Below are 16,010 nucleotides of genomic sequence, written 5' to 3'. Positions count from 1 at the left end.
TCCAGGATCCAAACCCACGAGCCCTGGGCCGCTGAAGTGGAGTGTATGAACTTAACCACTACACTACTGAGCCAGCCCCCAAAATCAGTGAATTTGAAGATAGAACAATACAATCATCTAACATGAAAAACAGAGAGAAAATCAACTGAAAAAAGTAAATGAACAGAGTCTCAGAGACTCGTGGAATAATAATAAAAAATCTAACATTCATATCATCAGAATCCCAAAAGGAGAGAAGAGAGAGGGGCTTAAAAAGTATTCAAAGAAATAATGACTGAAATCCTGCCATTTAATACAACGTGGGTGAACCTTGGGGACATTATGCTAAGTAAACTAAGCTAGACAGAGAAAGAAAAATAATGTATGATCTCATTCACATGTGGAATCTAAAAACAAGTTGAACCTACAGAAACAGAGAGTAGAATGGTGGTTAGCAGGGGCTGAGGAGTGGGAGAAATGGGGAGATGCTAGTCAAAGGGTACAAGTCCTCGGTTATAAAATGAATAAGTTCTGAGGATTTAAGGTACAGCATGGTGACTATAGCTAATAATAATGCATTACATACTTGAAATTTACTAAGAGAGCAGACCTTAAACATTCTCACCACACACTCACACAAAAAAAGTAACTATGTGGAGGTGATGAATATGTTAATGAACCTCATCGTTGTAATCATTTCACAAAGTATGTGTGTGACAAGTAATGATGTTGGACATTTTAACTATATACAATTTTATTTGTCAATTATACCTCAACAAAACTGGAAAAGGAAGGAAGGAGGAAGAAGGAAGGAAGATAGGAAAGAGGGGAGGAAGGAAGAGGAAAAGTAAGGAGGAAGGAAGAAAGAAAGGTTAAAAACTTCCCAAAGTTGGTGAAAGCTATAAACCTACAGATTCAAGAAAGTGAGAGATCCTAAATAGGATAAATTCTGAAGAAACCCACAACAAACGTCTGTCTCCAGCCCAGACAGCTTTCCAGACTCATATTTCTAAGTGTCTAGTCCACATCTCCACTTGGATGTCCAGACAGTATTCAATCTTAAGCACATCCAAAATAATTCCTCCCATAATCTCCTCCAAGCCTGCTCTTCCCACAGTCTCCAACATCTCTGTTAACAATAGTTCTAGTTGTTCAGACTAAAAGTCTTGAGAATTTTCCATGAATCTTCTCTTTTCTCACACTCCACATTCAATCCATTAGGAAATCGTGGCAGCTCTAGCTTCAAAATATATCTGGAATCTAACCACACACTTCCATTGCCACCACTGGCATCTTTCTTGTGGATTATTGTGAGAGTCTCCTAACTGGCTTCTACCCTTGCCCCCTGATAATCCTCAACAGAACAGGCAAGGAAATCCTTTTTAAACATAAATTAGATCATGTCATTCCTCTGCTTGAAACTCTGTAATGGCTCTCATTTCACTTAAATGCCAAAGTCCTTATCATGGCCAATGGGAGCCTACGTGATTTGGTCCTTGCTGTTCTCTCTCTGACCTCTTCTCTCACCACTTCCCCCTCCCTTACTCTGCTCCAGCCACTGTGGCCTCCATGCTGCCCCTTGTACTTTCCAGGGAAGCTCCCACCTTAGGGGCTTTGCAGGGTTGTTTCCTTTGTCTGGGTGTCAGATATCTGCATGACTAACACCTTCACCTGCTCAAATCTTTGCTCAATAAGCCCTCTCCTGACCATCCCAATTAAACTGCAAACTGCCCTCGTCCCTGGCACTAGTGAGCCTTTTACCTTGATATACTTTTTAATTTTTTCATAGCTCTTGTCAATTCTAACATATTATATTTACTTATTTATTACGTATATTTTTGTTTGCTATCTCCTGCACTGGAATATAAGTGCCACAAGGGAAGGAATGCCCCTCTCTTTTGTTCCTTTGTGTATCCCAAATGCCTAGAACAGGGCTTGGCACATAGAAGGTACTCAATCAACATTTGTTGAAGGAATAGGGTCAAACAGATGGGAGGCACTCTCTGCTCTGAAAGAGTAAAGAAGAAGATGCATTAGCTTTCTATTACTGCTTAACAAATTACTACAAATTTAGTGGTTTAAAACAACATTTATTATCTTGCAGTTCTGTAGGTCAAGAGTCTGAGCATGGTGTGATCGGGTTCTCTGCTCAGGGTCAAGGCTGCAATCAAGGTGTCCACCAGATGCCTGGAAAGACCTGCTTCCAAGTTTGCAATCATTGTTGGCAGAATCTGCTTCCTTGTGGTTGTAGGCCTGAGATTCCTGCTTTTTTGCTGGCTGTTGGCTAGGGCTGCTGTCAGCTTTTAGAACCTACTTTTATATCTTTGTCATGTGGCTGTCTCCACAGGCAATTTGCAACATGGCAGTTTTCCCCTTCAATGTCAGCAGGAAAATTTCTCATGATTCCAATCTCTTCCTTCAAGGAGGGCCCAGTCCCGTTTAAGAGCTCCACTAATTCAGACACGTTCCCAGGGATAACCTCCTTTTGATCAAAGGGACCTTTAAGGTCCCTGACTTGGAACCTTAAACACATCTGCAAAATCCCTTTATCTTTGTCATATAATGCCACCTTATTGTGGGAGTGACACCCATCATATTCATGGTATTACCCACACTCAAAGGAGAGAAGATTACACTGGGCATGTATACCAGGGGGAAGGCATCCTGGGGGCCATCTTAACCTACCACATAGAGATAGGCCTGAAGTCAGGGTAGCTTGTGGGCCAGCTGGCCAAATAAGGCCAAAAACTATGGTAGTCAGTGTTCACAGAGTCAGGATTTCCAGGAAGAGAATGCTATAAAAATATCTTCACCACACCCATGTTTGTAGCTGCATTATTCACAATAGCCAAAAGGTAGAAACAACCCACGTGTCCATTGATGGATGAATAGATAAACAAAATGTGATATATACATACAACGGTATATTATTCAGCCTTAAAAAGGAAGAAAATTCTGACATATTCTACAACATGGATGAACTTTAAAGACATTATGCTAAGTGAAATAAGCCAATCACAAAAGGACAAATATTTCATGATTCTACTTATATGAGGTACCTAGAGATGACAAATTCATAGAGACAAAGATAGAATGGTGGTTGCCATGGACTAGGGAAAGAGCAGATGAGGAGTTAGTGTTTAATGAGTACAGAGTGCCAGTTTTGCAAATGAAAAAGAGTTCTGGAGATTGGCTACACAATACTGTGAATGACAACACTTTGAACTGCACACTTAAAAATGGCTAAGATGGTAAATTTTATGTTATGTCTACTTTAACACAATCAAAAATAATAATAAAAAATGTTTTTCCTATGAAACTAGTTAGAACTTTGGGGTTTTTTTTTTTTTGGTGAAGAAGAATGTCCCTGAGCTAACATTTGTGCCAATCTTCCTCTACTTTGTATGTGGGATGCTGCCACAGCAAGGCTTGATGAGCGGTGTGTGCAGGTCCCTGCCAGGGATCAAAATCCATGAGCCCTGAGCCGCTGAAGTGGAGCCCGCGAACTCAACCATTACACCACTGGGCTGGCCCTACAATCATTTTTTAACTCTTTTAATAGACAGGTAGAGGTGTCTGCACTGTGACAGGCACAGTACTGGGTGTTGAGAGATGCAAATATTAATGTAACAGGCTTCACAATAATTAGTGAATTAAAACTGGACTTTGTTTTTTTAAATAATTATTATTATATCAGAAATAACCACAAAAACAATGATCCAAACTGACTTTCCTCATTCCAGTGGAAAGCATAACTTACCTGCCCTAGATCCAAGGTGACATTGACTTTGTTGTACCGTGTGCCTGAGGAGAGAGGGGGGCTTTGCCACCAACGTTCGGATCCATCAATTGCATTGGTGATTGGATGTGCTCTCCTGGGGTCCTCGGAATTGCAATAGTCACAGAACTGGCCCTGAAAAAAAAAGTTCTTTTTTTATTTTCAAGTAACTTTTTCTCATCAATTTAGTAAAGGAGGTAACCAAAACAAAGACTGCTTTATACAGCTTAGAGATGTCAGCTGGTGAAACGCACCATAAAGTATTCCAAAGACAGCAGTAAGGCTTTCTCTTTTTCACTTAATCTTAAATCATTATCACTTGTTTGGCATTTCTTGAATATAGATTCTATTTATCTTCCATCTTTTACATCTATGTTTTTCTTGACCTGTTTGAGACTTTAAGAAGAGCCTGTTGTACTTGGGATGCAAAGATGTGTTCCTTCAGCAAATCCTTTTTACATTTTACATCCTACTTTGTGCGAGTTCTGTGTCAGGCACTGGGATAGAAAGAGGATCCCTGCCCACAGTCCTCTTGGAGGTGCTAGGTATACAAATAATCATAAGGGAAGTGGGCTATGGCAAGAGTATAGAGTGCTGGGTTTAAGGTGGTAAATATTCCATGGGCTCACACAAAAATGTGGAAATTAAACAAAATGCTACTGAACAGCGATTGGGTCAATGAATAAATCAAAGGAGAAATCAAAAAATTCCTGGAGACAAATGAAACTGAAAATACGACATGCCAAAATCTATGGGACACAGCAAAAGTGGTTCTAAGAGGGAAGTTTATAGCAATTCAGGCCTACCTCAATAAAGAAGAAAAATCCCAAATAAACAACCTAACAGCACATCTAAAGGTACTGGAAAAAGAAGAACAAAGCCCAAATCAGCAGAAGGAAGGAAATAATAAAAATCAGAGAAGAGGGGCCGGCCCAGCGGCTTAGCGGTTAAGTGTGCATGTGCCGCTTTGGTGGCCTGGGATTCACCGGTTTGGATCCAGGGTGAGTACATGGCACCGCTTTGCAAGCCATGCTGTGGTAGGCATCCCACATATAAAGTAGAGGAAGATGGGCATGGATGTGAGCTCAGGGCCAGTCTTCCTCAACAAAAAGAGGAGGATTGGCAGCAGATGTTAGCTCAGGGCTAATCTTCCTCAAAAAAAATAAAAATAAAAAATCAGAGCAGAAATAAATGAAATAGAGACTAAAAAAAAATAGAAAAAATTAATGAAACCAAAAGCTGGTTCTTTGAAAAGATAAACAAAATCGATAAACCCTTAGCTAGACTCACCAAGAGAAAAAGAAAGAAGACTCAAATAAATAAAATCAGAAATGAAAGAGGAGAGATTACAATGGACACCTCAGAAATACAAAAGATAATAAGAGAATACTATGAAAAGCTATACACCAATAAATTGGATAATCTAGAAGAAATGGATAAATTCTCAGAAACATACAACCTTCCAAAACTGGACTAAGAAGAAGTAAAGAATTTGAATAGAACAATCACTAACAAGGAGATTGAAACAGCCATCAAAAACCTCCCAAAAAATAAAAGTCCAGGACCAAATGTCTTTCCTGGTGAATTCTACCAAATATTCAAAGAAGACTTAATATCCATCCTTCTCAAACTCTTCCAAAAAATTGAAGAGGAGGGGAAGCTTCCTAACTCATTCTATGAAGCCAACATTATCCTGATACCAAAACCAGACAAGGACAAAACAAAAAAAGAAAATTAAAGGCCAATATCACTGATGAACATCGATGCAAAAATTCACAACAAAATACTAGCAAATCGAATACAACAATACATTAAAAAGATCATACATCATGGTCAAGTGGGTTTCATTCCAGGGATGCAGGGATGGCTCAACATCTGCAAATCTATCAACGTGATACACCACATTAACAAAACGAAGAGTAAAAATCACATGATCATCTCAATAGATGCAGAGAAAGAATTTGACAAGATACAGCATCCATTTATGATAAAAACTCTAAATATAATGGGTATAGAAGAAAAATACCTCAACGTAATAAGGGCTATATATGACAAACCTACAGCAAATATCATTCTCAATGGAGAAAAACTGAAAGCTACCCCTTTAAGAAGAGGAACCAGACAAGGATGCCCACTTTCATCACTCTTACTTAGTATTGGAAGTCCTAGCCAGACCAATCAGGCAAGAAAAAGAAATAAAATGGATCCATACTGGAAAAGAAGAAGTGAAACTGTCACTCTTTGCAGATGACATGATTTTATATATAGAAAACCCTAAATAATCCACTAAAAAACTTTTAGAAATAATAAATGAATACAGTCAAATCGCAGGATACAAAATCAACGTACAAAAATCGGTTGGGTTTCTATACACGAACAACGAAGTAGCAGAAAGAGAAATTAAGAATACAATCCCATTTACAATTGCAACAAAAGGAGTAAAATATCTAGGAATAAACTTAACCAAAGAGGTGAAAGACCTGTACACCAAAATGTATAAAACATTGTTGAAAGAAATCGGAGAAGACACAAAGAAATGGAAAGATATTCTGTGCTCTTGGATTGGAAGAATTAACATTGTTAAAACGTCCACACCTCCTAAAGCAATCTATAGATTCAATGCAATCCCTATCAAAGTTCCAACAACATTTTTCACAGAAATAGAACAAAGAATCCTAAAATTTATATGGAACAGCAAAAGACCCCAAATAGCCAAAGGATTCCTGAGAAAAAAGAACAAAGCTGGAGGTATCACACCCCCTGATTTCAAAATATACTACAAATTCATAGTAACCAAAACAGCATGGTACTGGCACAGAAACAGACACACAGACCAATGGAACAGAACGGAGAGCCCAGAAATAAACCCACACATTTATGGACAGCTAGTATTCAACAAGGTAGCCAAGAGCATACAAGGGAGAAAGGAGAGTCTCTTCAATAAATGGAGTTGGGAAAACTAGACAGCCACATGCAAAAGAATGAAAGTAGACATTATCTTACACCATGCACAAAAATCAACTCAAAATGGATTAAAGACTTGAATGTAAGACCTGAAACCATGAAACTTCTAGAAGAAAATGTAAGCAGTACGCTCTTTGACATTGGTCTTAGCTGCATATTTTCAAGTACCATGTCTGACCGGGCAAGGGAAACAAAAGAAAAAATGAATAAATGGGACTATATCAACCTAAAAAGCTTCTGCACAGCAAAGGAAATCATCAACAAAATGAAAAAACAACCTAATAATTGGGAGAAGATATTTGCAAACCATATATCAGATAAGAGATTAATATCCAAAATATACAAAGAACTCATACATCTCAACAACCCAATTAAAAAATGGGCAAAGGATCTGAACAGAAATTTCTCCAAAGAAGATATACGGATGGCCAATAGGCATATGAAAAGATGTTCAACATCATTAGCTATCGGGGAAATGCAAATCAAAACTACAATGAGATATCACCTCACTCCCATCAGAATTAACAAGACAGGAGACAACAAGTGTTGGAGAGTATGTGGAGAGAAGGGAATCCTTGTACACTGCTGGTGGGAGTGCAAACTGGTGCAGCCACTATGGAAAGTGGTATGGAGTATCCTCAGAAAATTAAGAATAGATCTACAATATGATCCAGCTAGTCCACTGCTGGGTATTTACCCAAAGAACTTGAAAACACAAGTGCATAAAGATACATGCACCCCTATGTTCATTGCAGCATTATTCACAATGGCCAAGACTTGGAAGCAACTTAGGTGCCCATCAAGGGACGAATGGATAAAGAAGATGTGGTATATGTACATAATGGAATACTACTCAGCCCTAAGAAATGATGAAATCCGGCCACTTGTGACAACATGGATGGACCTTGAAGGTATTATGCTAAGAGAAATAAGTCAGAGGGAGAAAGTCAAATACCATATGACCTTACTCATAAGTAGAAGATAAAAACAATGACAAACAAACACATAGCAACAGAGATTGTATTGGTGGTTACAATAGGGGAAGGGGGGATGGGGGAGGGCAAAAGGGGTGATTAGGCTCATATGTCTGGTGATGGACTGTAATTAGTTTTTGGGCGGTGAACATGATGTCATCTACACAGAATTCGAAATATATTACAATGTACATCTGAAAGCTATATAATGTTATACTGAAAGCTATATAATGTTATAATGCAATGTTACTGTAATAAAAAAAGTGGAAATAAAATGATACAGCTAAACAAAATCAAGGAGAATACAAATAAAAAGAAAGCTTAGTAATACTAACATCCCACAGTATAGAATATAATGCACAAATTTTTTTAGTAAAATAAGATGGTATATAATAAAGACAAAGAGCAAGTAAAAAAAATATATACTCTATGGGCTCAGGAGAGGCAGGGTGGAAGAGGCGGAATTTCCGTTGCCTGTGTGGATGGATAGAACTTTAGTAAGTGGCAGTGAGAAGCCTACAGGGAAGGTGTTCCAGGTAGAGGAACCAGCATGAGCAAAGGCACAGAGGTCAGCTGGTGCAGTTTAACAACAGCACAAGTAATGAAAGACAAGACTTGAAAGGTAAATGGTGGAGATGTGGCTGGGCTGTGGACACCAGAGTAAGAAGTTAGTTGTTAATTCAGTAGGTAAATGGGAGTCCACTTTTACCTGGGGTGATCATCATTTCTAACTTCTCATTGATTTACTCTTTTTTGGAAGGCAGATTCTGTTTTTTTGTTTTGTTTTGTTTTGTTTCCACAATTAAGAATTTTATAGCCATTACCATGTAAAAAGCTGAAGGCAGTCCTTTCTTATATATTGAATATATTTTAACTGAGTCAAAAGATCATGCTTACTCAGTGGTGGACTTGACATACTGAACTACACTGCTCTCAAATTTTCTTGGAGCACAACCATCCCGTAGAGGGGGACAAAGAAGAAAACTTACACCCACAGTCTCCACTGAAATGTACAGTGACAAAAGGCGAGCTCTGCCCTAGGGAGCATCTTGGAAGTTAATTCTTAAATGTTCAAAGAAAAATTCGATCCTGATGTCTAACCAAATGTGTGACCAAATGTTTTCATCTAGTATGTAACTTGGGCTTCTTTCTTATGTGGTAATATGTTTATGTACAACTCTGTCTCTTGACGTTATATAAAGATATTTACATAACTCAGAAGCAGCACCTTGGGGTATGCAGCCCCATCAGCTCATGAGGTGAGAGACCACAGTGTCCTGCCCTTCACTACACCACTTCAGTCCAGCACACTGCCTAGCACATCACAGAAGCCCGATAAAGGATGAGCCCATCGGCAATTTTTCAAAAACATTTTGGTTTCTTTCTATAAAATTTTGTTATTATAACAAGGAGCATAATTAATAACTATTTAGCAAGGACAACTAAACATTTATGGGTATTTTCCCTTCAATGATCTTTATTTTTCCCATTTTTTTCCCTAGAAAACATTTACCAGTTTAATTATTTGGTGAGGGAACTGAATCATTACTTCTCAAAATTTAGAAGAGTTACACCAGGTTGGAAGAAAATCTCTTCCAAGGGTGTGGACACTTACAACATACATTTATCTCCATCTCCATAGTGTAGATTTGAGAAATGAAGATGATGTTTTTTGTATTGTTATAGTTATTCTCAACTGTAAAATAATAATAATAGTAACAAAAGTTAACATTTATAGAGCACCTACTATGCACTGGGCATCATGCACTTCATATTCGCACCCTAAGATTATTATCACCTCTATTTTACAGTTGAGGAAATGGAGCAGAGAGGTTAAGTAATTTTCCCAAGAATCACACAATTGGTAAAGAGTAGATCCAGGACCTAAGCCCAGGGCCTCAGAGATAACATGTCAACCACTACCCCGTAACTCTCTTCCTCCATCTACCAGTTACAACTCTGGTTTATTAGACATCGTGGAAACTCAGTAACATACATTATTTCCTGTAATTAGTCTTAAAGGCAGTCTTCACAAAAGCCTAAAAGCTACGGTTCCAAGGCCTCTTTCACTTAGAATCACCTCATCATTTCTGCTGATATGTGAGTTCTACTGCTGCCCCAAATAAAACTGTTATATCATTTAACACCTACTAATTATGTGATCAAAGACTAATCACTAAAATCTGAATTTTGAGTGTGAATAATAAATAATTTGAATGTACACATTTGGAAAATGATAATTGTACAGGCAAGAAAGCATCACAGTTATCCAAGTTAGTGCCAACACTGACATTTGGAAGGTTGATTAATATAATAGATGTAAGTTAAAGATGAATTCCACAAGTGGACTTTGCTTAGGGAGTAACATCTTCTGTTTATTTCTACATATGTCATTGGAAAAACCTTGACAACAAAGAGTCTACAGACATAACTTATCAAACCAACAATGCCAGAGATGATGGTTTTTCTAGATTAACTATGTGTATTAGCTAAGTTTAGGTGATACTTTTTTGCCATATAAAATAAGTTCTAACAAAGATTCTACAAACTTAAGTTAAATAATAACAAGCAAAAGCATAACATACTTTCTCCTTGAAAAATAAAAAGAAAGAAAATTTATTCTATAAAACTAATAATATATTTAAAAACTAATTTAAAAATTAATATTAGGGAGTGGGGCTTCTTTAAGTTATTCTTAAATGGTCAGGATGAGAATTTTTTATTCAAATATTTTGATTAAAATATTCCTTCTCTTTAATTTATTTGCTTCTTGAAGTTTCAGTGAATTTTACCCTACATCTCAAATGTCATATTTACAGCACATCAATTTAAGTGAAAACTCAAGAAGAATTCAATAGTAGTCTGAAGAAAATCAGACTGTAAATTTAGAAGTGAAAAAAAATCAGAAGGATGACTTTTTTTAAATGTTAAAAACTCTATCCAGCCTTCCAAATCATTTTTCTGAGACTTCACAGAGATTTAAATTTATATGGAAAAGCTACATGCATGAGGAGACTCAGGGTTGAAGAATCTTCTCAGGCAGACCAAGGCCATGGCCAATCTTGGAAGGTTGGGCCTTGGCCCTAAGAAGCAAGGCTTAAAGAGAAGACAATCTAATGCTGCTTTCTAAAAAATGCAATAACTGATAACAATTTTCAAAATAGAATTTTAGAGCAGAGGATAAAAGAATCCATAGGCCTTCTGAGATTCAGATCACTGAGGCAGCCCTTTCCTTCCGATGAATATCACAGAGAGAGGCTACACTCATTTTTCTGTAGCCACATTTTCCAATAGATACTTACACTAACTCTACTGCCCTATATGGATACCAAAAGAAAAAGGCTTCCACTCTGTCTCAGCCACTTCTGATTCAACTTGCTGTTTTAAACAAGAATTGAAAGTGAAAACTGGGCAAGAGGTAAGAATAAGAAGGATTTTTCAAAAGCAGGACAAAAAACAGAGGCAGGACATTTAAAATAGAGGAAATAAATGGCTATCATTTTTAGATGATAAAATTTTTTCATAAAACCTCAAATGAATCTACTGAAAAAAATTTTGGAACCACTAGGAGAGTTTATCAAGGTGGCTGAATATAAGATAAATATACACAAGTCACTGCATTTCTGTTCAATAGCAGTAAACAACTAGAAAATGTAATTACAGGGAAAACACCACTTACAACAGTATCAGAGAACATCAAATATCTCAAAAGAAATTTAACAAATAAAAATTTTAAACTTTAGTAAGGGAATTTAAAAAACCTAAATTAATAAATGGAGAGATATCATTTTCTTGGATAGGAAGATACTATAAAAAGTTTGTCAATTCTCCCCCAAACTGATGTATAACGTCAATACAATTCCAATACAAATCTCAAAAGGGATTCTCTTGGAACACAATAAGATATTTCTAAAATTTACAATAGTGAAGGACCAAGAAAGTCCCAGACATTGCTGAAGAAGTGGATCAAGGAGGAGGAAAATTGCCTTTCAAGGTATCAGGGCTTATTAGGAAGCTATTATAATTAACACAGAGCAAGATGAGACAAACAGACCTATGAGACAGAAAAGCAAGCCCCAAAACAGACCCAGGCATTTTGGAAACCTTAGTATATTATAAAGGTGTTATATCAGATCAGTACAAAAAGGAAGGCTATTCTATATGCAATGGAAAATAATAATAAAATCAGATTCCTATTCAAAACACAAACAAAAATCAACTTCAGATGAATTAATGATTTAAATGTCAAAAATAAAACTTTCAAATCTCTTAGTGGAAAATAAAGGTGAATACCTTTTAGAACTTAGAGCAAGGACAGCTTTCTTTTTTTTCTTTTTTGCTGAGGAAGATTATCCCTGAGCTAATATCTGTTGCCAATCTTCTTCTTCTTTTTTTTTTGGCTTGAGGAAGATTAGCCCTGAGCTAACATCTGTGCCAATTTTCCTCCACCGTATATGTGGGTCACTGCGGCAGCATGGCTGGCAAGTGGTGGAGGTCCATGCCTGGGATCCGAACCTGCAAACCCAGTTTACTGAAGTGGAGTGTGCTGAACTTAACCATTAGGCTATGGGACCAGCCCCAAGGACAGCTTTCTTAAGCCAGATTCAGAAAGCATCTAATTATAAAGAAGAGATATATAAATCTGACTGTATTAAAATTAAGAATGTCAGGTCATCCATGGCATCATAAGGAAGTGAAAAGTTACAAACTGAAGGATATTCACAATACACAAGTGGTAGATAGTCTCCAACGATGGTTGCCATCAATTCCTTCTTTCCCTCTGTGTCTGCCACTTCACCACCAAGAGGCTATTCACCCTGGAGGCTATTGTCTCCTCTTGAATCCAGACTAACTTTATTATTTCCTTTCTTGTGGCAAAAGTGTCATGCTGGGATTTTCAAGCACAAGCCTTAAGAGTACTGGCAGATTCTGCTTCCTTCCTCTTGGAAGCCAGTCTCTAAGTAAGAAGCCAACTACCCCCAAATCACCACTCTGTGAGAAAGCCCAAGCTAACCAACTGGATGGGACATGTGGAAGAGCCTGTCACGTTGGTGAAGCCTTCTGGATTGTCCAGTCTATCTGAGCCAGCAGCTGAATGCAGCTAAGTGAGTTACCCCAAGTGACATCACGTGGAACAGAAGAACCACCCAGCTGAGCCCAGCCCACCCACAGAACTGTGAGAAAAAAAAAATAATTTGTGCTGTCTTAAGCCACTAGGTTTTGAGGTAGTGTGTTACACAAGAATCAATAACTGAACAAAGAATTCTCATTAGAAATGTATATCGAACTCCTACAAATCAACAAGGAAAATATAAATAGTTTAATAGAAAAATGGGCAAAAGTAGAAATAGGCATTTTATGAAGAGGAAACACATATGGCAATAAACATTCGAGGAAATGTTCGCCAGCACCATCATTAGTGATCAGGGCAGACCACAGTGCTGTACCACTCAACAGGCCCAAATTTAAAGTTTGAGGATAACAAGTATGGAAAAGGATATGGTAGGAGTATGAATTGGTGAAAAAGCTTTGGAAATTGTTTTGGCATTACCTCCTAAAATCAGAAATTCACATTTCTATGACCCAGCAGTTCTACTCTCAAGCTCATAACCCAAAAAGAAACTCTTGCACAAATCTCATGGCATTGTGTTCAAGAATATTCATAGCAGGACTGTTCACAAGAACAAAATCTTGTAAATAAACTAACTGTCCAGCCAGAGGAGCGTGAATGAATCAACAGTGTATATTCACACAACGAATGAATATATGAACAATAATGAATAAATGAATATATACAACAATGTGAAACAACATGAATAAATCTTAGCAATATCACATTAAGTGAAAAAAAAGCATGATGTACTTTTTATAAAGGTAAGAGTAGCCAAAATGAAAAGCACTTACTTTTTAGGGATATACAGATATAATAAAAACTATATAAAAATGAAAAATTAATAAAGGATTCAGGATGATGGTTACCCCAGATTGTGGGAGACAGAGGGATGGGAGGTGGGAAAGCACGTGGCTAAACCTAAGTTATCAAGGCCCTATTTTTGGCTTTGGTAGCAAGTTTATGGATGCTGTCACACTATTTAAAATCCATCCATCCATATATACATTAAAGCAGAGCATGCAAGGACCAATGGTGAAAGTATATCGTAAACTGAGGGTTATGAATAATCCATAATCCAACTCTGCACCTGAGGTCCAATATTTTTAAAATAATCATAAATAAATAAAAGCAGGACAAAACCTGATAGAAGTCAGAGAAGAGGGGACAGAGAGAGAATAAGGAGGATTCTTACAGCCTTGTGTTTAATTATTCATTCATCCATGCAACAAACCTGTACTGATAATATACCCTGTACCAGAGACTGTTCCAGACAGAGATGAGGAGACTGAAAGATGAACAGGACAAGGGACTCACACTCTGAATTCTGTCAAGGCTAATATCAGCCTAGTCATACAGGAAATAGCAAATGTAATAGAAGGGGCTAGAGGGAAAGGGGACAGGACCGTTCAAACAAACAAGTAAACCGAGTTGAGTTCCAAGGTTGGAGGGCCCTGGAAGATAAGCCAATGTTTGCCCAGAGGCCCATGGAGTGACCTAGACTTTTTCAGAAGGGTGGAAAAAAACAGTCTCTCCTAGTTACAAACATTTTTGACGATTCTCCTTAACTAAAAGCCTCTCATGTATACTTTGCAACTGAACTCACAATATGAACACTGTAGTGTTCTAAGAAACTAGAGGTTGATTATAGCACTGTTTCCTAACATAACTTTGCTTTTATTGTTTGCACATTCATTCATTTATTCAACTTTTCCAAATTGCCTACAATACGTAGAGTACCACGTTGGATGCTGAGGTAAAAATAAACACTAAGAGTTGGGCCCTAAAGATACGCAGTGGGAGAGAAGTAACTCAAACATCATGTATTACCAAAAAGTGCTGGGACCAAGATAGCACGAGAATGTGGGAGCCCAGGAGAGGCACACCACGCTTCATTTTGCTTGATCTTCACAACACTCTGAGGTGTCTAACAAAGTATTCAAAGCTTAAAGATGAAGAAGCAAAGACTTAAAGAGGTGAAATGCCTCGCCTCAAACCTCACAGCCAGGACATGCAGAAACCAGGACCTGTGCGTGGGTCTGGTGACGTTACTCACAGCCCAGAACACTTTCCATCCTGGCCTAGCTGCTCTGCAAGCTACATCAAAGAGCCCTGTTTTAGACTTGGATGGAGTGTGAGGTTACACTGGAAGAGCAAGTACATGATTTTCCAAACAGCTGCCTACGACCAGATGTGTGGAAAGAGACCCAGCTCAGGAGAGAACCCTGCCTGACAGAAGCTCAGATGCACGTCCTTATGGCAGGCACAGAAAACCCGGCAAGATGAGCATTTAACCATACTCATTCATCAACAGCCCCATTACATATCACCACATTTGTGCTGCCATGAACCTACTCCTTGCCATCACTCACAAAGGTTCCTGAGGTTATGGGCCTTAAAGGCAATGTCTCAAGTGCCCAAACCCAAGCCAGCTGGAGCCCCGATGTGGAGAACGTTCTGGAATGCACCCATTCCAAACTTGGGATTGCTCCTTTAAAAAGACCTTGTTCAGAGCATTCTCCCTTCTGAGAGGCACAAAAGCACATCAATGTGGTTACCACCGATTACGACAAGCATTCTGTAAATTTACTGAAGATCTGTAAGTCTGCACTTGGTGGGGTGAAGGGGGATCACGTATCATGGGAGAGCGCCCAGCTCTGTGGCCCTCACACAGATTTCACCCCCCCAGGAGGTGGAGTGTCGCAGCTGTGCTGTGCGAGGTTCCTGGAGGTAGGGATTTGAAGCATCTATAAAAAAATAAGCTCAAGGTTGGTTCCAAGTATGTTTTTTAAAAAGGCAGATAAGACAATGTCTGCAAAATTTATACCTATTACTCAAAAGTTGTGTCCCTTCAGGGGCCAGCCCGGTGGCACAGTGGTTAAGTTCTCATGTTTCACTTCCGTGGCCCAGGGTTCACCAGTTTGGATCCTGGGTGCAGATCTACGCACTGCTTGGCAAGCCATGCTGTGGCAGGCATCCCACATATAAAGTAGAGGAAGATGGGCATGGATGTTAGCTCAGAGCCAGTCTTCCTCAGCAAAAAGAGGAGGATTGGCAGCAGATGTTAGCTCAGGGCTAATCTTCCTCAAAAAAAAAAAAAAAATTGTGTCCCTTGAAGCCAAATACTGGAGGTTTTTTCTTTTAACTAGGTTCAAAGAGATGCACTGGGGAGCAGAACGATGGAGGTTCAAATCCTGCCTCTACC

General features: G+C 38.4%; 1 protein-coding gene across 1 annotated transcript in view; it reads right to left on the bottom strand.

The window, feature by feature from the left end:
- LAMA3 (laminin subunit alpha 3) overlaps positions 1-16,010 on the bottom strand; it is a 258,466-nt gene that overhangs the window by 223,608 nt on the left and 18,848 nt on the right. Inside the window, exon 2 of the mRNA XM_070629807.1 lies at positions 3,740-3,892. Within this exon, the coding sequence (XP_070485908.1) occupies positions 3,740-3,892 (153 nt within the window). The remainder of the gene's footprint in view (positions 1-3,739; positions 3,893-16,010) is intronic.

Source organism: Equus przewalskii, chromosome 7 (genome assembly GCF_037783145.1).
Source record: "Equus przewalskii isolate Varuska chromosome 7, EquPr2, whole genome shotgun sequence".
In the NCBI taxonomy this organism is placed as follows: Eukaryota; Metazoa; Chordata; class Mammalia; order Perissodactyla; family Equidae; genus Equus; species Equus przewalskii.
The sequence above is the reverse complement of the archived record's forward strand: the minus strand, read 5'-3'. Positions and strand labels throughout refer to the sequence as shown.